The 22930-nt window shown below is 31.9% G+C and overlaps 3 protein-coding genes and 2 non-coding genes across 5 annotated transcripts in view; 4 read left to right on the top strand and 1 right to left on the bottom strand.

Moving 5' to 3' along the window:
• LOC113392589 (EF-hand domain-containing protein 1-like) overlaps positions 1–22930 on the bottom strand; it is a 64800-nt gene that overhangs the window by 21415 nt on the left and 20455 nt on the right. Inside the window, exon 4 of the mRNA XM_026629089.2 lies at positions 3687–3850. Coding sequence (XP_026484874.2) covers positions 3687–3850 — 164 coding nt within the window. The remainder of the gene's footprint in view (positions 1–3686; positions 3851–22930) is intronic.
• Positions 5334–5407, top strand: Trnan-guu (transfer RNA asparagine (anticodon GUU)). Its single transcript has one exon. It is a non-coding gene; the product is annotated as a tRNA-Asn (tRNA).
• On the top strand, positions 8630–9365 carry LOC113392796 (microsomal glutathione S-transferase 1-like). The gene has a single exon (XM_026629388.2). The coding sequence runs from the start codon at positions 8736–8738 to the stop codon at positions 9186–9188; it is 453 nt and encodes a 150-aa protein (XP_026485173.2). The 5' UTR covers positions 8630–8735; the 3' UTR covers positions 9189–9365.
• Positions 16083–16156, top strand: Trnan-guu (transfer RNA asparagine (anticodon GUU)). Its single transcript has one exon. It is a non-coding gene; the product is annotated as a tRNA-Asn (tRNA).
• On the top strand, positions 21467–22577 carry LOC113392795 (microsomal glutathione S-transferase 1-like). The gene has a single exon (XM_064220990.1). It carries the CDS (start codon positions 21683–21685, stop codon positions 22124–22126), a length of 444 nt encoding a protein of 147 aa, XP_064077060.1. The 5' UTR covers positions 21467–21682; the 3' UTR covers positions 22127–22577.

A 22930-nucleotide genomic window follows, 5' to 3' on the forward strand; every position in this document is an offset into this window, starting at 1 on the left:
GACACAGCACGAGATGAATTATAAAAACAATGATGTTTTATAGATTAAGAGAGAATTAAGATAACTAAACCAGTTCAAACCAGTAGTCTATCTAGGCGTATTGATATAGACAACATTAATTAATTTTATTTAAAGGCACACGTTTATAGACAGTGATACTCACGATATGAGTACGACATTTTTTGTATTTATCAATCAAAAAATAAGTTTGTTATGTACCGATATGTCTATATATTATGTATTCTTCTGATTGAAGTCCGAACACGAAAGCAACTTGCTTACAACAAGTTTACAATGAATCCTCAACGCTCCCAAGTACTAATTTTATACCGTGAAAGTTTGCATCTAAAAATATTCTCAGAAGGCTTATATAAATTAATACTTCCGTCGTATAAACTTTTGTTAATAGTCAAGAGATTAAATAAAGTTGAAATAGATAGAAAAAAAATACAAAAATATATCAATTTATATTTTTGAAGTTATACTTCTGTAGGCGCGTTAAGATAAAAAATGAAATGGAAATGTGAGTTGCGAAAGAGAAACTTTTCATACACTTATACGTACATTCACTCGTCAAAGACTGACGAAATTATATGTATGTATGTATATGGAAGAAAATTACATTACTTTATAACTAAGCTATCAAATTTTGAAATATAACCTTTAATTTTTTTTATTCTTCCACTATTAACTTTGTAAAGCACATACGCATCTTATTTTAATTATCGCGTCTGGGTTGCAATTTTAAGCCGACGTACAATACTTGTAGAGATTTTTTCTAAGCCTAATATTAATTAGCGTCTTAAACTGACAGCCTAGTCTATTGTCTCTATATATCTGTAACATTCGATAAACTATTAAATTCACTTTGATCAATTAATATCCAGATTACGTTTGAATTATAAAATAAACGCTTTAATAATTCGCGATTTTTCATGAATTTTATTAAAATACACTCTAGATAACAAATAGTACCTTTTGATGACAATCTAGTTAAAGAGAAAGTCTCCATCCAGTCCTCCAAACTCTCAATTTTATACAAAGTCCAACGATACTTTTTTTTATTTATTGAGGCTTTTTTGCCCTATTTGTCTTAACAGCGTTCCCGGGCTGCAGGGCGTCATGATTTTATAGCCAGATGATATACAGTCATTACAAACTATCCAAAGGTGACATGCGACATTGATTATAACAATTATGTATATTACACTAGATGTGCTCGCGACTTCGTGTGCGTTTGAATTTAACAAAAAGGTTATTGTTGTAGCCTAAGTTACTCCTTATTACATCACCTATCTGCCAGGGAAAGTCCCGTCTAAATCGGTCCAGCCGTTCCAGAGATTAGCCGGAACAAACATACAGACAGACAAAAATTGAGAAAAATGTTATTTTGGTATATGTACCGTGTATATACATTTATTAAGAAACGGTTATTTTAATATTACAAACAGACACTCCGATTTTATTATATGTATAGATATAGATTTCAAATACATCAATATTTCAGGGGTGAGATATGAAATTGTTTACGAAATAGCGCAGCAGCGTAGTTCTTGCAGTAAAGTAAGTAATTATTTATAATAAATTTCTTGTTTCATATAAACTTCACACTAACTCCAATTTGTTTAGGGACTCGTGAAAACACTTACCAAGTTTTACTTCTAATTGAACTGTAAATGTTGATGTTATTATTAATTATTAATACGTATTCACTCACGTTATTTATTGAGAAGAGCTTGACATGTTTAGTAAACAATAGTAATAACGCTATTACGCTATCATCTACAAATATTATATATATTATATAAATATATTATAACTTATATAAATATTACTCATTAATGTAATCATCTTAGCGTTATTTAATTATTTATATTTATGAAATTGAATATGTGTAATAAATGAAAAATTCTTATTATTCATGTAAATTAATGCTTAAGTAAAATAAAAGTAAATTTTAACAGTACGTACGATGTTGAGAAAACCAGTTAAATCCTTGAGAGAAATACAACTGCCGATCTATCGTTTCCACGTGGTAAGTAAAATTTATTCTAAGGATCGCCCTAAGTAACCGTTAAATATTTAGAGTTAAATAATGAGATTATTTACGGGCGAGATATTTAAAAAATCAATTGACATATATTCAGCTTCCCAATTTTTTCCGGCAAAGGAAACAAAATAAAAAATTCGCCTCTGCTATAATGTTAAGAATAATTATAATTATTTTTAAAGCAATATGCGTATCTAATAAACAAACCAGGATTATAATGAAGTCACTAATAATAGAAACATTCATATATTTACATTATCATGGGAAACTTCACATTGTCTTTCAAACTTTAGATTAAGTTTGTGGGAGTACATGGGATCTAATTACACTGCATACAAGATAGCTTTATTAGATCGTATCTCGACTGGAGATTTAGTGTTAAATTGGGTGAACTATCTAATTGTTACGCTGATGGACATGGCGAAGGCTAAAGCTTTATTGATTGAAAAATACATTTAGTTATAGTGTTTTGTTTTGACGCAGGGTATAGATTCTTACCCTATATAACCCCTATTTAGGCATCGGAGACGCAGTGTAGGCACACGAATCAGTTTTAATTTTTTTTTATTAAATTCGAAATAGATCAATCTAGTTGTCAAACGATTGTCAGTTTGCTGTATATTAATGAAACAATTACCTGTAGGATAAAATTAATAAATAGTTACAAATCGAAATAACATTCACAAATACAGAAAGTATAAGTAAAGTGGGTACCAATGCCAACTCGTTTTTCGGCAAACTGGTTGAATCTTCCAACGTCCTTCTCAGGAAGGAGGCCTTAGCCCAGAACCACTTTCATTGACTAGCTGTTGTAAACCCCTTTTAAGAAGAATGATTTCATGAAAGCGAAAAGCGATTTGATATATACTGATAAAAACATCACAGAACTGATTAATTAAAATTAAAACTTCCAGAAATCGGAAATGTTATTTCAACTATTTTCAATTTTAACAACTTCCAAAATGGTAGTTGATTTGTTATCTGTGTAAGAATGATTACATTGAAACTGAGTAATAAAAAACAAACTATGTATTCATTTAATCGCCTTACTGACCTAATAGCCAAGATAATGGTATATAATAATCAAGCAAAGCAATAATAACGAGTGGAGATTAACGTCATGAAGACAAAAAAATCATCATAATTGCAATTTATTAAGTTACTAAAGTTCTATTATTTAAATAATATAATTAATTGTATATTTTTTTTATTATTCTGAAAGTATATGTATTAATAATAATAATAAAAAATAAACACATTATTCGAATTTTAAATAAATGGAAAAAACTATTTTTTTCCAAAATAGTTGGACGTGCTCATGAGCCACCCGGTTACAAATGGTCACAACCGCCCATAGAGATTGGCATTGTAATAATATTAACTGTTCCTTTAATTGCCTTTGTTGCCTTGTGCCGCCAGCCTTGGAAAGTAAGATATCCCCCTTGTGCCTGTAGTTACTTTGGCTCACTCACCCATCAAACCGAGACAAAGCAATGCTCAGTATTGTTTATTTGGCTTTAGTATATGTGATGAGTGGGTGATATCTACTCAGACGGACTTGCACAAAGTCCTACAACCAAGTAAACACAAGTGGAGTTACAGCCTATAAAATCAAATTAAGTTGTCTTAAACTTACGTCAATAGTTTTCCTTCGTATTCCAGAAATCTTCTCAATCTATCGTCATGTGTTTTACTTATTTTTGGTGGCTGCACAGATTTCCAGCGTTCCCTCTGAGTGTAAGAATCCACAGGTAATTCTTCCTCCTTTGATAGTTCTATGCCTTGAGACTCAAGCCACTCCTGTGAAGTAAAATAATATAAATTCATTTTATCTTTTTGATTACCTTAAATTATAGACTGATGCTCATAAAAACAGCCAGGATCCAGGATTGTCGTTTGCATACAAAATTTTAACGCATAACAAGCCTCCGCGGTTCATTTCATGAGCTCCTCCATGACGCCGTTAGATTGTAAACTACTAGAAATACAATAGAATCTACATGACATTAACGATATACGATTACGATAACGGTATACGATTTTATTAGTTCAAGTAAAGAGCAGCTGCACTTTACATTATAACTGGTTATAATAGTACCACATTCTTCCTGAATCCAACATTGAACGCAGCGACCGCTTCTTCTTTAAAATCAAAACATACCGTATTCAAGTGTAAGCTGTTTAAAAATAAGTAATATATGTTGTACATAAATATGGTCACGATTTGACTATATTTATTAAAATATGAGAAAATCAGCAAGGCGGGTAGACAAATAAATTGCAAATGTAAGAAGAGTTACATCTTTTAAAAGCACTGTGTGAACAGATTAGCTCTCAGTTCGTTTGGGGCTTTAATGGCGAAAGTAATTTAAGGTAAGATTATTGTACTGATTATAATGATCCTTGTATTATTGAGTTAAAATGTGATCTGTAAAAATAAACATACCGTATGATATGTGTTCTGTTTTATTTTAATATAAACTTAATAGTAAAACGTTAACACAAGTACCCTAAGCTGAAGGCAGAAACTGTCGAGAAACTCAGTAGCTACTACTACTAATTCTATCATTGTTGTCTAATGACTAACATCTTGTTCTACAGTTTTCTTCAACTTTTATTTTTTAATGTGATTATAGATTAATCAGTAAAGTGTAACATAAATGTTTTTGCATTGCGCATTGCGTAAGCAACTAGCATAATGATAGATTAATAGCTTATTGGTTGGTATATGAGCATATATTTCAATGATTTGAAACGCCGTATTTAGATGAGCACAAAAAAACTGGTTAATTTTGACCAAAAAAGATGTGCGAACTTGGAAAGACACGCGATACTGGTTTTTATAAACATCTAAAACTGTCGGTACTGGTAATAAGTGTATGGTCCAGATCAAACAGGAAAAATTAGGCAATTTCACTACTTTTCCTTAATATCATTTTTATATTAGCAAACTTTAAAAATTTAATCTACTAGATCTAACCTACAGCTTTTTAAAACGCTGATTAAAGTCAGATTAACCTTATATCTTTGGCCTGAACTGTGACTGGCCAATGATAAACGTTGACGTAATATGCAACCAATGAGAGTTCAGAATTCAGTCAGATTACTAAATCTGACTTTTAACATTTCAGAAATTGGCGTTTAAAATATACAATTTAAAATATATATAATATTTAGGCTGACATTGGAAAAGTATTTTTACGGAAACATTGAATCTATCAAAATTATAAAAATATGTCACAATATCCGCTCCGGATGACAAATTTAGACTCATTTCTCATATGCCTCCGTGGCGCAATTGGCTAGCGCGTTCGGCTGTTAACCGAAAGGTTGGTGGTTCGAGCCCACCCGGGGGCGATATATTTTTATAACTTACAAATTATTTTAACAATAAATTAAAATATAATTTCGAATATTTTTCCATAACAATTATGATAAACAGTATATAAATGATGATATCATTATGTAATTAAAATCTATGCATACAATTCTAAAATGTTGCTAGCGTTAAAAAAAGATAACTTTTAAAAATCGCAATCACTTTAAGAATTCAGAATAATATAATTATTAAACGAACCGTTCGTTATACGGAACCCAATATATTTCATCTACTGCTCGGCTGTAAAGGAAAGCAACGTAAGTTAAATTGCAGATGCCGGACGAAATTCTACGAAATGTGTATCCAATCCGCACCGGAGCAGCGAAATAATATTGGAATAAATTCAAAGATTCTTAATGAACCACTTGGCATTTAAAAGTTGTAACATTTTTCTTTAAAAAAAAAGAAATAAGATGCACCAAAAGAAAATAACGTACAAGCAAACAGTACATTAGATTCCGTGATCGATCTAGATATAGGTCGAAAAGTTCCATTAAATACACACATCGATATACCGGCAGCGAATAACTTAACAAAACAAATGAATTTACGTCATATGATCTTGATATAGGTCGCCTTATAGCCGTAACGTACAGCCAGCTTCGGTTCGAGACCGTGTTTACACGATGCCATTCGATAGGACTGATTGCTCTATCGAATGGATTTAAGGCGATATACGATCACAACAATAATAAGAGGATCACCTTAGTTTAGCAATAACTGCTCGAATTGAATTTGTAATGCGAAGGTGTTAAACCATAATTTACCATAGTTAAAATATAATTTTATTGTAAATCGTATGTTGTATAAGTTTTTAATTTTATTAACTTTCTTCATTGTTTCCATTTGATTAAATAAAAATGTAATTAATAAGACAATATATAAAATATAATCGCCATTTTGTTGTATATTATCTGTGGGCTTAAGGCGTGCCTATAAAATACACTCACCATGGTTTTCATTGAATGGAATTTTGTCAGTTAAAATGTATATCAGTTGTCAAAAACCTGACCCTGAGCTCATTTCATCAATTTCGATACTTTGTGATAATTATTGTAATCTTATTGTTCATTGTTTGTTGTATAACGTTGATGTATGTATCTCAACCGTTACTAACCTCTGATATTATGCTAAGAATGCCTACATTAAAAACAGTTCCATTAATAAATTGAATAAAATCCATATAACAAACATACATACTTTTACGCTTGTATTTATTCCCTGGATATATAAAAACAATAGTAATTTTAGCATTTTATCAAATCTAAGCAATAGGTATCTTTTAGAAGTAATAACTAGACGGTGATGATTAAGTTTTGGGGGCACGTGATTGTATTTTAGGAGCGTACCTACATTGATTTTTTAACGGTAAAAGTTACCGGGAATAAAAAAAAAGAAAAGTTAATTTCATTAGAACATTAAGTAACATTACATATTATCCATCTAAAATTATAGTACTCATTTGTTTTAAATTACACAATTACTTTAAAATCAGTTGTATATTGGTAAAAGCAATTAATTTCAAACTTCCATTTCATGGAATCGGAGGATGAAAGAGCTTCGTGTAAATATTGCTTGTTTACGCGATCGAATTTTCAAGAATTCGCTTTGCACACCGCATAGCGCTAGTTCTCGGCAAATACTCAAGATAATGGTTACTTGAAAAAAAAATGTTTTTTGAGTACTTTAGTTTGTTCAGAAACATTTATTTACTTTAACTAAAATTAAGTTATACAAAAAGTTGCTATAATAACTTAATCATTTTTTTATATGGGGTATACTTTTTGCGAGTCAGATCTCACCGAAAGCGTCCCTATGGTTATGATAAACCTATCATAATTCATCATTTGTTTCCATTAACGAAACAATATCTTTTTAACGTATATAAGAACCACTCATAAATAATATAAAAGCAATAACATAATATTAGTACTGTAAGTACTACAGAAAGCTTAAAATAGTACAAAACGTTAAAATAATGAATACAATTTACCAAACGTACCGACTTAAAAAAATCATATCTTTAAATATCTATAAAATGGAATTGGACTCCAAAGCAATTACTAATTTGATATCGTATAGTTAAACATTATCTGTGAAATATTGTACAATTATATCCTATGTACACTTCTTAAAACTCTGACACATTTTTGTAAGATGTTTTGTTTATTTTTTATGAATATTTTTGATAATACCATCTTTAAACTAGTCTGTATAGAAGTAGGTACTTATAGAACTATGCGTGACATTAATATATTAGGTATTTTAATTATAGAAAGCATTTGATAAATTAAGACAAGCGATAAACAAGTGTAACTTGTATCTGTTTTACTATGTGATGGTTTAAAATATACAATAAAGTGTTGGTTCATTGAACCAACACTCAGCTGCGCGGCAAATATACCGTTACGAACCGGCTAGCGACGCGTGTGGAGTCAGAATATCAACATTCAAGTAACTGCCTTCTACGTGAGCGAGTGAGTTTTAAACAAATAAAATGTCTGTAATACCAATAACAAATCCGGTAGTACAGTCGTATATTTTATATTCGGCGATATTAGCATTAAAGTTAATATCTGTATCGACTTTAACATCACTAGTGCGGATGTCACGAGGGATTTATTCAAATCCAGAAGATGCTAAGGCTTTGAGAGGCAAAGTTAAATTAGACGATCCAGCCGTAGAAAGGATTCGGCGTGCTCATCTCAACGACTTGGAGAATATTCCAGCATTTTGGATACTCGGAGCTTTGTACGTGACAACTGGACCGGTGGCAGCGTGGGCTACACTACTCTTCAGAGTGTACACAGTGAGCAGAATTATACATACAATTGTGTATGCAGTGGTACCTCTACCGCAGCCGACGAGGGCTATAGCATACATAATTCCCACTGTTATCATGTGGTATATGGGTATTCAAGTTGTGTTATATTACATGAGCGCCTTGTAATTGTAATTTTGTTAACTATGGTTACATAAACTTGTTTTTTTTTATAATTCCTGAATTACAACAACATTTCTAAAACTAAACCACGTTATGTTTTATTTTAATATGAATTAAATTATAGTAAAGATAATAAAATACTACAAAATTTACGAAATCCTTTTATCACAATGACTTTGACATTTTAGAATTTACAAAATAAAGTGGTCAATTGTGTGACGCGTTGAACAATCTACCGGTGTCAGTACTCCGTTGTATATCTATTGTATAACATTGAAGTTTCGTCCGTCGGGTCGGTAGCACGCGCCGTGTCAGTTAATTCGCAAGCATATCAATTCGGTTATTATCGCAAAATATTAAACATGGTGCCTGTCACGATAGCTGAACCGGCGGTACAATCGTACATTCTGTACTCAGGTATCTTAGCTCTTAAAGTACTGGCCATGGCAGTGCTGACGGGGAGACAACGATTCAGGAAGAAAGTATTTGCAAACGAAGAGGACGCTAAGAAGACTAAGGGAATCGTAAAGTTCGATGATCCCGACGTTGAGAGAGTCAGACGAGCTCACTTGAATGATTTAGAAAATATCCCTGTGTTCTGGGTATTAGGTGCGTTGTACTTGACTACAGGACCTTCCAGTGCACTGGCTACTCTCCTGTTCAGAGTGTACACCGCGGGCCGTGTCTTACATACCATCGTGTACGCCGTCAAACCCCTGCCTCAACCAGCTCGTGGTATCGCATATGGAATTCCATATTTAATCAAGTGGTACATGGGATTCAAAATTGTATCTCATTACTTAACTGCATTATAAAAGTATTCATATAGTTTTGCTAATATTAAATAAATAGTTCTTTGTGTTATCCCTAAGTTTAATATCGTCACACACTTCACTTCCGAATGATAAAATGGTGATAATATACATAGGTCGGAGTTTATAATGATGTATTTTGTTGAGCGAATAAATAAGTAATAAAGGTGTATTTATAAACAGTCGTAATTTATTCACGTAATCATTCGAAGTACAAACTTCAATAATATACCATGATTAATAACATTTTAGCTCCAAATTTGTAATTAACATGTCCACAATTTTTAGTTACTCTAAATAAAGCGTATGTTTTACTGTTTTTTTTTTTTTTTCATTATTTATTTACGACCATGACCATGAATCAGCATGAATTTACGTAATCACTGTCCTTATAAACGCTTGTTTTATTTCCATTCAAGCAGCGCCGTCGAAGAAGTATTCTCGTAATATAAATGGCCGGTTATATCTATCTCGCTCTTTCACTATCGCTGTTTACTTCACACAGCACACATACGTGTGAAGCAGTACCGCCTCGACTGAATCTTAATAAATTATGCAGATACTAGCTGTTCGTCCTGACTTCGTCCGAGTGAAAAAAAAAGATACTTCCCAATTGCAGCGCCATCAACCGGGTCCAACCTAAACCCTACATAAACCCAAAACACAAAAAATCAGTCCAACCGTTTATTTAGTTACACACTTACTAAAGATTTATACATATAAACATATCGATTACAGCACTATAGATATATATAAATACAATCTTTATTGATAACATTTTGTTGTGTGCACATAAAAAAAACAAAAAACACAATGATACCTTGAATAAAATCACACAAACGAAACAATAGCCAACTATTTATAGTAACTTTGTGGTAGATAACTGCTGTTAATAAGTGGTTAGCTTGACGGGTCACAGACCATGAGGTCAGGGTTTAAATCCCGCGCCTCGGCCAATAATAACTATTAGGTATTTCAATACAGGTTTATTTTAGTACCACAGCTCGACCTTATAAGATGGAGACGGTATTGCATTCCGTGCATCGGACAGCATTATAATGCCGTTGGTCCTGCATCTTTCTCCAGACGTGTTACATTGCCACGCCGTCGGACTATAAGAAAGTAAAGAAATAAAAAGTGCATCTGTGTTCGCGTACACACACACCAGTGTTTTTTCATAACCTCTGCGTGAGTCAGTCTTGTCCGAAATTAGGAAGAAAGACATCATCAAAGACAATACTTAATTTTATAAACTTTATGGTAAATAAAACAAAATATTAAAAAATGTTATAATAATGAAAATCGATATCTTTAAAATATCCATGACGATAAAAATATCACAGAAAGTTATTAAATGTAAAAAAAGTGTTTTAATTATTGGGATTTCGAGTTGTCATCACTTTTTAATTTTGTCTATTGTGTAATATATTATGGATCGATACAATGTTGGTTGACTGATTTATTATAATTATGCACGCACTGCCTAAACTACAAAATATTGAATAATTTAAATATCTATATAATTATCAATATTATTATCTTATGATATAGTATATTATATAATATTGATTTTAATTTGCTAAACAATCTTAGCATGAATTGATCAGACCATACAATGTGTCTATCGCAAGATCAATTTGATTAAAATGTACTTATAGATAATAGTAATGTTGGTGTTGCTATCGTATTATATTTTTATATTCTGATAAGATTGGAAAGCACACCCGGATAAATGTTCATATACCACAACCATATTTTTATTTACCGTGACAATAGTCCATAATGTATCATCTATGCAAGCACGTTCCATCATAAACAGCATCCGTGTTTTACCACCTATCACGTAGTCTATCACGTAGTCTATCACGTAGTCTCAGTTATTGTGTTGTGACCGTTCATCCTTAGTCCATTCACCCAGTCCACATTCCATAAAAAAATATGGAAACTATACTATATATAACTATACACTACAACAGATCAATCCATTATTTTAAAAACAAGTACAGTAAACGTTACTTGTACAATAAAAAGAAAGTAACGTCACAAAAATCAGGCGCATTCATGATCGTGATCGTGAAATTCTAGCTGGATCAAGACAGTAGTATTTGGAGATTTAACCAACAGCGTAATGCTGGGTTTGAGCTTGATAATATAAAAAATCGACTGTCCTTGGATTTACATGACAATCTCGGTCAACATCTAACAATCCTATCGTATTAGTTATGACGTAATGGAACAACGATGAAGGACGGACGAAATATTTATCAGATTTTTGTAAGTATAATATTCAAAATCATTTAAATAAGTAGTAAATGAACTAATTTTGTAGTATAAATACAGATACATTAATGAAGAACTTTTTGTAGTGTATACTATGACAATGCTATAGGAAAAAATAGCATGGAATATGTTCATCTAAGGATGGTTTCTTTACTGCCCCTGACGTCGGAATATCAAATAATATTAGAAGAATAACTCTACAGACGCCCTCGCTAATTCTGTAGCGTGGCCGTATTCAACACCTAACTGTAGCATCACAAATACTACGTTGTTAGAACACGAATAACTCGTTTTACTGGTTTATCAAAGCAGCTTGTTATAAACAAAATTATTATACGTATTTTAAGTCGATTAACGTTCGCCCAGTGGGCGAAATACGATCACAGTCAATATTGTAAATTTGAGTTAAAGAAACTTATATGAAATTGCAAGTTTTATCATACATCTTCCTTTTCAAATTTTCAAAATACCAATCCGACAAGGACTTCCTTGAATGAAACAATTAATTTAGAGCCAGTGTCACTTGGGATGATGATGATTCTAATGATATTTCATACATCCATATTTGTTCAGGCATATTAAAGTTATGGAATAAACATATGTACTTACATACATAGTGTGCATACATCATGAACCATTTGTAGGAATCATAGTGTAAAAATTGTATTAAACTGTTTTGTCTTGTCTATATAGAATATAGTTAAGACGAAGTGGATCGGGCACGTTGATATTACCCGAAAGGTTGCAATTCTATCTAAGTCAAGCAAATACTACATGAATATATATTTTTGTTTACAACTCTTGGCGCTAAAGGAAATCCATTGCACGTATTGAACGAAATTCTGGTAGACGTGTATTCGCCAATCCACAATGGACTTGTGATAGATTAACTTCGGTATCCATCTATTTTACGGAATAAATCTTTATCCAGGAAACAAGACATTTACAACCAGTGAAAAACCATATTTTATATTAATAGCGTAAGCCGATTTTTGTCCCAGTCATTATGGGACGATAGCTACACATAAAAAATCGGTGATAGTCTCATTTTAAAGAGCTCCAGCCGTAGATGTGCAGAAAAATAAAGAGGATTCTTAATTGGAATTTATTAAATTGTTATAATTTAATAAATAATGAATTTTAGAGAGCGGAAAAAAGTTACTGGCAATCTAGAGAGCGGCGCTATGGCTCTGTAAAAAAAAAAACAAATGTATATCGTGCGATCAGAGGTCGTCAGTTTACAATGAAGATAAATAATAAAAACATTGCCATAGATTTCGAAATTTGTAAACACCTGTTGAATAAACGAGAAGTTTCGCGTGCGACTCACTAATATAATTTAATTTAAATACAGGAAAATTTAAAACAGGAATTAAATACAATAGACGCCAAATTTGTTGACATAATTTTTTTAATTTAAAATAAGGTTATATGTAAATAAGTGTAAAAATACTGTCACAAAACACACGATCATTACACAATAAAAAAAAAACAATGAGTATAAAACAATATGCGGTTATGTGTTTGAATAAACTGAATCGCTTTGGTGTGTATTTATGCAGAGTCAGAACTCGGTGACTATAGGAATATTTAGACATTTAAATTATACGACAATTGACTTGTTTAGTACAAACACTTTCACTAAAACTTTTGATTTCATAATTTTTATGTTTTGTTTATCATACATTTGTTGTATCCGTCTGACTTTCTATAAAACCTTTATATTTAAAATGAAACAGCGTAACACCTAACACATAAATCTGATCACACTATATATTGATAAAATGCTAATAAACCAAATTTGCCATCGACTAAAAATAGGTAAAAACAGAACTTTCTCGAAATTACTAAAATTTTCGGAACATTTATCACACAGTTTCTCATTTTCTTTCTTCGTTTTCAGTTTTCTGCGCGTATTTCTTACTCGATTATTATAGATCTTAAATCAAAGTATAAGAAATAATTGGATAGGATTTCCATTAATTTCCGTAAAGCTGATGGGGCTTAGTCGCAACGGTGACAGCAGAGAGGTTTAGTGCTCAGTAAAATTCTGTTACTAGATAATACATGCATGCTTGCTTTTATGTGCTTTGAACCGCTAATGTAGGTAAGTACTATAATTATAATGTTATACATTTGAGATTAAAATGTATGTTCTCATAGGATTTTTTTAATCAAACGTAGATTTGGGAACCTGGATTGATGAGTTCACAAGGACAAAAAACTACTGTTTTTGTATAAGACACATATGGTATACGTGTCGAAACCATAACTTTATTTAGATTTATATGTCGTGGGACTTCAGTATCAAATCTTATCAACACAAAAAATGTTTAATTTGAAGTGATTTCTGTTAATGGAAATTTCCATTAACTTTTTGTAATTTGGACAAGTATTTTCAGAGATTTCGGAAGCATGGTGAAAAAACAAGTGGGGCGTGTAGTAAGTACTGACGGATAAATCGCTTTGGTCGGTGCTGTTTGTATTGTAAGATTGGTATTTAATCTCAATATTTAAAGTATTATGATTACGGATGAAATTCATTCAACCGATGTATTATGATTACGGATGAAATCGGATCGGGTAGCTAGTTAAATCTAAAATGCGGGACGAAAGTAAGCAGTCCTACAATGTTACATTGCAGTGCAGTTGTTCAATTGAAAATAATTCAATGTATGTTGCTATTCACGATGTTCACATTTGAACTTTGTTTTGGACTCATACAGCATGCTGTCGAACGATTAAATTCAATTCATTTAACTCATTCAAATTTATTCGTGCGTGTGTGTGTTATGTGAGCATGAAAATACGTAAAAAAGTTATTAGTGATTAGTGTATTCAGAACTATAAATAATAATTATACTTCTCTATAATACACTGACTTTGATAAAGTTAATGTAATATTTATGACATATATATATATATATATATATTTTTAAATTTATTTTTATTTAGTTAACGCTTATCTATAATTTATGCTTTGCTATAATTTATAACATGAATAGGTAACAAACAACATAAATACTTAAAAAAACTCAGAGGAAAAAAACAGAGGAAAAAATTATTGAACTGTTTTATTTTTGTCAATTTATAATTTATATAAGAACTAGCTTATCCGCCCCAGCTTCACATGGATACAATAAGGGTCTATATACAAATAAACAAAAATATATATTTTCTTTTTTCGGCTTGCAGATTTGTGATTCGCGGTTTATATGCATGTACTATACATATCAACCTTCCTCATAAATATGTCTGTTTATTGATGAAAATCGCATTAAAATCGGTTACGTACTTTAATAGATCTAAGCGACGGCATGAAGCGACCTTGTTTTATACTATGCAGAGATATACACATTTAAAAACATAACACAGCTGTAATAACATCAAATTCAATTTGAAAACAAATTAATGTAAATGATTTTATTCTTTCATAACTATATTTACATTATTAATCGATACAAATAGAAATGAATGATTTAATGTTTGTCTTCTACGAGTTTCTAAGCCATTGATCTGATTGATATGAAAATATGCAGGGTTTTTTTGTGTACATGAATATTATTTTTCATGTTTGTCCTTAATTATAAACATTTATAAAAATCCTTATTCTACTCGTGCGCAAGCGAGACGGGTAGATATTTTATTTATATTGTTACGAATTTCACTTACAAAAATCAACTTACAAACTTTGTAAACACCAACGAAATGAGCTTATTGTTGTAAACGATATCGAGAGACTCGAACATACATTAAGGATAAGTAATAACAAAAATTTTATGACAGTTTAATCTGGAACAAATTGCAACATTTAATGTGATGCATTGTAATTTAATTCTGGAATTAAATTACAATGCATCACATTCAATGTCATCTCATCATCACTATCAAATCATTAAATCAATATAAGAATTATTTTTATCACAAATAAATCATCGCGATAAAACACACAATCTTATAGGCAGACGAGTCTAAAAACAAAGAAAATTATAATGAATTATGTATTTTAATTTTGAGGCATGATAAAGAATAACCACACTCTTAAGCAATTTTTTTAATTAAAAAATATAAATGAGTCAATAGACTAGAACTGTTATAATTTTTGTTTAAGGGTAAAGTCAGGAGAGAAGTTCCAACGGGCTTCTCCAATGCGACTTGGTGAATACTGCATACTCCTGTAGAAGATTTTCACCTAACAGGTGCAGATTTCATCTGAATTATAAGTATATATGAAGCACTTAAAAAAAGTGGTGCTTGCCGAGGCTTGATCCCGCAATCTTCGGTTAATATTGATGTGTACTATCCATTTCACTATTGGCTCTTTAAAATGCGTTTAATTAAATTCAATTTAAAACTGCTTTAGTTTCCTACCGAATAAAGTGAAACAAATATTTCTTATCACAAATAAACATCTATGCGGGTGAACCAAAGAACAACCTTGTTATAAATAGATACATATTATGTCCATATATTAAAATGTTATTTTTATATGACACGTATATTGTAATATTCTTATTATTAATATTTATGCTAATTTTATAAATACATACCAACTAATCAGTTTGCATAATAATTCAAAACGTCTTCCGATGACTAATTTCGATCATGTCATCAGAAGCCTCCGTGGCGCAATTGGCTAGCGCGTTCGGCTGTTAACCGAAAGGTTGGTGGTTCGAGCCCACCCGGGGGCGGCAAACTTTTTTTTATTTGTATTGAATTATTTCATTATATTGGAAAATAATTTACCTATTTTTAAAAGAGAAACATTTTGTATGCTATAATTAAAAATATTATCTTATATAAACCGATCGAGAAAATAATAGCTATCGACTAAATATTATCTACCTTGCTCATAAAATATTTAATATTTATACGAACGTAAAAAGATGCGACCAATTTATTTATAATATTGTAATAAAAATACCTTTTATAGAAAATGTGTAAGTATTTACGACTATCTATAAAAGCATTTTTATTAACTTCAGGCGAGTTTCATTCACAATGAAAGACGGCACATACCTGATTTACAACTTTTTACTGTTTGAATGAAAATAAAAAATAAAAAGTCGTACAAAATTATCATTACATAGAATAAAACAAAGTCGCTTACCGTTTTCTGTCCCTATGTAGGCTTAGATATGGCTTATGCGGATTTTTATAATAGATAGATTGATTCAAGAGGAAGGTTTATATTCATAATACATGCACAATATAGTAGAGAAACACTGATAATTTTAGAGGTTTCTAAAGTTATGTCGTAAATAAACACATTAAAACGCAAAGACGTAGACTGTTTGTATTGTCTAATGACTGAAAAACTCTGAACGTTGTAAGACATTCTGTAGTATATTTAGTATCAGCATTGCACCCGTGCGAAGCCGCGGCGGGTCGATAGTAAACAATATAGAACAAATTTCGCAACTGCATAAAAATATAAAGGACACTAGATGTCGCCCGCGGCGTCACGGGTCGTCAGTTTATAGGCAAATCTAAAATTAATAATATATCTATGTCCATACTTGGAGTTCAAGCTTGCTTCATACTAAATTTTATCAAATGCGGTCACTGGTCCGTGAAAGAGAAAGACAGACAGAGTAACATTCGCATTTATAATATTAGTAATAAATGTATTACCTTTATAACCATTTAAAGAGACTAAACGTTGTAAACTACACTAAGAGCGTGGAAAAATTAATATAAATGTTTATTGTTTTTTATTTTAAGTTGTTTTCATTAGCAAGGCTGAATTCTCTACAAAACAAAAAAACAGAAGATGATACATCTACTCCTATTAAAACTCTAAGGTGGAGTTGTTTGCATGTTTGTGTATTTATAAATTTCGCGCGGGCAAAGCCGCAGGTTCAGCTAGTATATGATAAGTTTATATCTACCCAGTCGTACCTGCAGAAAGCCCTACCACAAAGTATATATAAGTATACTATGACTGTCACACTGTAGGAACGCAATGTTTAATAATACCAGTGCTAGTATATATTTAGTAGCTGTTATCACTTAACAGATATGCAACAATCAACATAGATTAGACACGATACACATTACAATTCCAACAGCAAGTAAATCTATCTGTAGATTTAAACATAAGCGTAGTCCTGATTGAAGATTATATCAAATGTTGTATAATTACCTATTGTAAGTAGCGCTGTGTTATTAAGGCCGTAGACAGCGTTGATTTGTATCACCCATAAATTTATTCACTTAGGAGGTGAGTTTCTCCATGTCAAACTACACGTAAAAAATAAAAACATAGGCAACAGCATTAACAGCCTGTTAATTTCTCACTGCTAGGCTAAGGCCTCCTCTCCCTTTGAGGAGAAGGGTTGGAGAATATTCCACCACGCTGCTCCAATGGTCGGTGGATACATGTGGCAGAATTTCGTTGAAATTAGACACATGCAGGTTTCCTTGCGATGTTTTCCTTCAACGTCGAGCACGATATGAATTATAAACACAAATTAAGCACACGGAAATTCAGTGGTGCTTGCCTGGGTTCGAACCCGCAATCATCGGTTAAGATGCAAGCGTTCTAAATAATCTAATTTGTTTTTTTTCTTATTTTAATCATCTCACGCACACTAATATATCTTGTGAACATGAGTGTCACTCAATATTAATGAACCCCGGTAATTAAACGAGGATAGGCACGCTCTTGAGTGAATAGATATATGAGGATCAGCTTTGTACCAAAACAATGTCTTTGTAAGAGTTATAAACTACTTCCATGGGTATCATTAAATACACTGGCTCAAGTCAGTCTTTAAAACAGAAAATAATAATAATAAAGTATTACAGATTAACGGTAAATATTAATGAGAGGGTTGTGTCTTAACATCGGTATAAATGAATATGGTATATACTCTAAGAATATTCTCTTTGAAGCTCGGACAGTCCACAGACGTGAATTCATGTTTGCATGATAGCATTCGATATGGCAATCAGAAGGTAATCTATTCGTCAAAGCTAACAAGGGGATTAGGTTTTGAGGATGGCACAGGAACATATCTATACAGGTGTAAATGGGTTTAACTGTTATCATATATACGTTAATAACCAATTCATATAGCAAAATGATGATATTACTATAAGTATTTGAAACGTTATATTTACCATGTTTTTTATTTTTATTTGGTGGAGCTCGATATTTCGACATTATCTACGAATGTCTTGTTCACGAGACTGAAGACTTGCGGGTAGATGTTGACGGCTTTAGATGTGTCCAATATCCATGTTAATTTAAAATGATGATATGTTTAAAATCCGTTACAGCTATTTCGTTATTAATAAATTTCATATCATCACAGTATAACTTAAAAAGATAAGAAAATCTTAGTGTTATTGTGACACATCAAATAAATGACATTAATATTATATTTAACATTGAAAACGGTATCCCTACTGATAAGATACCACAGACTATAACTGATTTCATCCGAATAAATTTGTAAATCTACGTTTTTCTTCTATCATTGACACGATTTACAGGTATAGCAGGGGAAGGTAAGCTATTAGTATACAATACAATTTCAATAAGGAACTTAACACGCAAGTTATATTCTATATTTATCGAGTAAAATAATAAATTAAGCTCTAACTTCTGAAATGTTGGTCAACTCTCAAAATCAACTAATCTGTTGTAATACTGAACGGCCATTGGTCGCTTATAATGTCATCAGCTGACATCGACCAGTTACCATTCAAATAAGTTAATTATTTATTATAATATCAGCGTTTCAGACACTGGAGCTATTTAGAACAATCTCGAATTATTGCAGTCATATCTTCATATATTGTATATTTTTAAAATTCCGATTTTTTTTCTACATACTTATAATATGCTATTAAAAATGTATATCAAAGTTTACGGGTTATAAGTACCGTAGCTATATTTTGTGACTACATTGTAACTATTGATCATAAACAACAATACTTCCCTGTATTTACTGTGGCGGATAGTATATTTTTATTTTTAGATAATTGATGTTTTAATAAGTAAATATGAATGATTGCACACATGCATATACAACATATATTTTAGGAGAAAAATAAAGGTAGAAAAAAGGTGGACTAAAGCCCTACCATCAAGTAGTGTGCAAGTTCGTCTGGGTTAGTAACGGCAACGCGTCACATTTTCTAACACTCAACAGCAGTACTTAGTACTGTTGTATTCCGGTTTGTAGGATGAGTGAGCCAGTGTTAACTTAGGCAAAAGGGACATAACATAGATATAATATTAATGAAATGAATTCATAGTATCTTTTTTATTCAAAAATTATCTCATAAAAGGTCAGCGGGTAAAGACTACTGGAAACAATAAGACCACCTGTGCACACTCATTGTACTGTTGACTATTTTTGCGCTGAACTTTGTTACATTAGCATACCCGGCAGACTGCACTCTCCGTATGGATATACATGTGGAAGAATTTTATTGAAATTAAATATTTAAGTAGAGCTTGCCCGGACTTAAACCTTCTTTTACTTTTTCTAACCTCGATCTAGGTAAACTTTTCTATTCTATTGAAAAAAGGTTAAAATTACGATAGCACTATAAATTAAAATATTCACAATTCCACAGAATTCACACAAACAACTATTTAAAAGTAAAAACAAGTTTCAATGTACCGAGTTCTGTGTTTGATATGCAAATTGAGTTTCCTCGTTCCGTTGCTCCGAAAACCATTGAATTAACGAATGATTTCAGACACACGAGCTCAGTAACATTATTTGTACTTGTAACCTTTATCCGAATAATTTTACATTTTAATTTCTCCTTTACTCGACAATTTTTCATTCAAATACGATTTTCAAACGTTACGTTTTTGTTAAATAATTTATTCATTGATATTTATTTTTTATAGCAAATAGGTATGACAGTGCTTTAAGGGATTACCCGAATGTGACAACGTAACGACTCGCGTTATTTTGATATATGTCTTTGCTTATTTTCCAACGTCACGATCACACTATGACGATGATTAATATACTATGATGATACACGCTTCCTGTGTAATAGTAATATTAGCTCGTCCTATTAAAAAACTGCACAAGTATGGCTGTGCAACATCCTCGTCGCCTCTTAAGTGTAGCAATCTTATAGCACCATGCTGCTCCAGTGCTGGTTGATGGATAAACATTTGACAAGCTTTTCTCATCTATAAAGGTTACCTCACGATGTTTTCCTCAATTGGTGAACACGAGATCAATTATAAAAGGCGCGGTTGTTCGGATTTGAACCCGCAACATTAGGTTAAGAATCAAGTGTAATATCCACAGAGTCATCTCAGTTTCAATAAGCAATAATCATACTAACAACGATGACGTAGCATTTCTGGGATCGAAGAGGCTATAAACATTCATACAGTAATCGTCACGTCGAACAGTTCTCTGTGACTTGGCATTAAAATATGTATAAAATGCCTGCGATATCGCTAACAAGCCCGTTTGTCCAATCTTATATCGTGTATTCGTCGATTTTGGCTGTGAAGTTGTTATCGGTGGGAATGCTGACGGGATTATTCCGATTAACTCGAGGTATTTTCATAAATCCCGAAGACGTGCAGGTTTTAGGAGGGAAAATTAAATTTGACGATCCAGTTATCGAAAGATCACGACGCGCTCATCTAAACGACTTGGAGAATATTCCAGCATTTTGGATACTTGGAGCATTGTACTTGACGACTGGACCGGCAGCAGCGTGGGCTACCCTACTCTTCAGAGTGTACACAGTGAGCAGAATTATACACACCTTAGTGTATACAGTGGTACCTCTACCGCAGCCGACGAGGGCTATAGTGTTTATAATAGGGTATCTTATTATGTGGTACATGGGAATCCAAGTTGTGTTTTATTACATAACTGCATTGTAATTTTTTTAATTTATACAATTTTCAAAGTGGTTATGGAAAGTTTTTATTAGAATAAGTGGTAACATTTTATGTATATAGAAATTAATTACCTTTGTTTATAGAAATTAATATTAGTGGTCATGTATGTCTTATATTTAAAAAAAATTTTTCATATACATATTATGGATATGAATCAGAATGATTTGCACTTTCATGACTATATGGCCTGTATTTATAAGGAAGTCGAGCATGTCATAGACTCAGTCCGAGAAACAAATAAGGATAACTTGTCGTTGATTTCGGAACTCTTTAATAATATTTAAATTATATTATTAAGTAATTATATATTAATAAGATGTGGTTAGAAGAACCAGCATTCAAGTCTTATATCTTCTACTCAAGTATTCTTGGTATTAAAATATTGATTATGGCAATATTGACGGCCAGAGTGCGATACAGGAAGAAAGTGTTCGCAAATGAAGAGGACGCTGACAAGACTAAGGGTATAGTAAAGTTGGATGACCCCGATGTTGAGAGAGTCAGACGAGCTCACTTAAATGACTTGGAAAATATCCCTGCGTTTTGGATATTAGGTGCTTTTTATTTGGCCACAGGACCACCCAGCGAGTGGGCAACTCTCCTGTTTAGAGTGTACACGGCGAGCCGTATAATACACACCATTGTGTATGCCGTGAAACCCCTGCCTCAACCAGCGCGTGGCTTCGCATACGATATACCAAACTTTATTATGTTGTATATGGGAGTGAAAATTATATCTCATTTTAAAAATGCACTATAATTTGGGAACTAAGCTGTTACGTTAATGGTGTACGAAAAAAAATCAATTTCCGTGACTAGAGTTCTATTGGTGAATTACGGCCTTACTTATCAATGTTGTCTGGAGAGTGATTACTCATCAATTATGTATTCTTCTTTCAAATATCAAATCAATAATGACAGAAAGAGAAAAACAATGTTTAAGTAAAGCTGTTAGTATTTACAGCTGTGCGAATTTATAGGAATTCACTCACATCTCACTCGTGAAATCGTGATACTTAACCTACGATGAAGTCATTTTGATACGTGCATCCTTGTTTAATAAATTAAATATCATATTCTGACATATTATGTTACTGTTGCGCAGTGACTTTCGAGTTTCGTGTTTCTTCTTACAGAATACCCAACAGATTATAATCATTGTTAGTTAAAGCTGAGTAAGAATAACAATTACCATTTGATTCTAGGATCTATTTTTATATTTTTATATAAATGTAATCTTTAAATTAAAATTTAACCTTTACTAAATTATCTTATACAAATTTAACTTTAATATAATTAATTAACAGATTAACAGAACAATTTTAAAAACAAACTTTTATATGTATGCGGTTGACTGTTGACGAATTCTTACATTCATTTGAGTCAAAGTCAAAGTCAAAAGTCAAAAATCTTTATTCAATATAGAAGTGTTTACACTTGCTTATTTATTGTCAAAAATCTACCACCGGTTCGGAATTTAGCACCACAGGACCTGAGAAGAACCGGCGAAAGAAACTCAGCGGGATATATATATTTTTTTTTAACCATTTTCCACATGTCATGA

This window comes from Vanessa tameamea, chromosome 5 (genome assembly GCF_037043105.1).
Source record: "Vanessa tameamea isolate UH-Manoa-2023 chromosome 5, ilVanTame1 primary haplotype, whole genome shotgun sequence".
Classification (NCBI taxonomy): Eukaryota; Metazoa; Arthropoda; class Insecta; order Lepidoptera; family Nymphalidae; genus Vanessa; species Vanessa tameamea.

Excerpts from the sequence above, each read along its gene's own strand:
- LOC113392795 (XM_064220990.1), top strand. The coding sequence starts at position 21,683 with ATGTGGTTAGAAGAACCAGCATTCAAGTCTTATATCTTCTACTCAAGT.
- LOC113392796 (XM_026629388.2), top strand. The coding sequence starts at position 8,736 with ATGGTGCCTGTCACGATAGCTGAACCGGCGGTACAATCGTACATTCTG.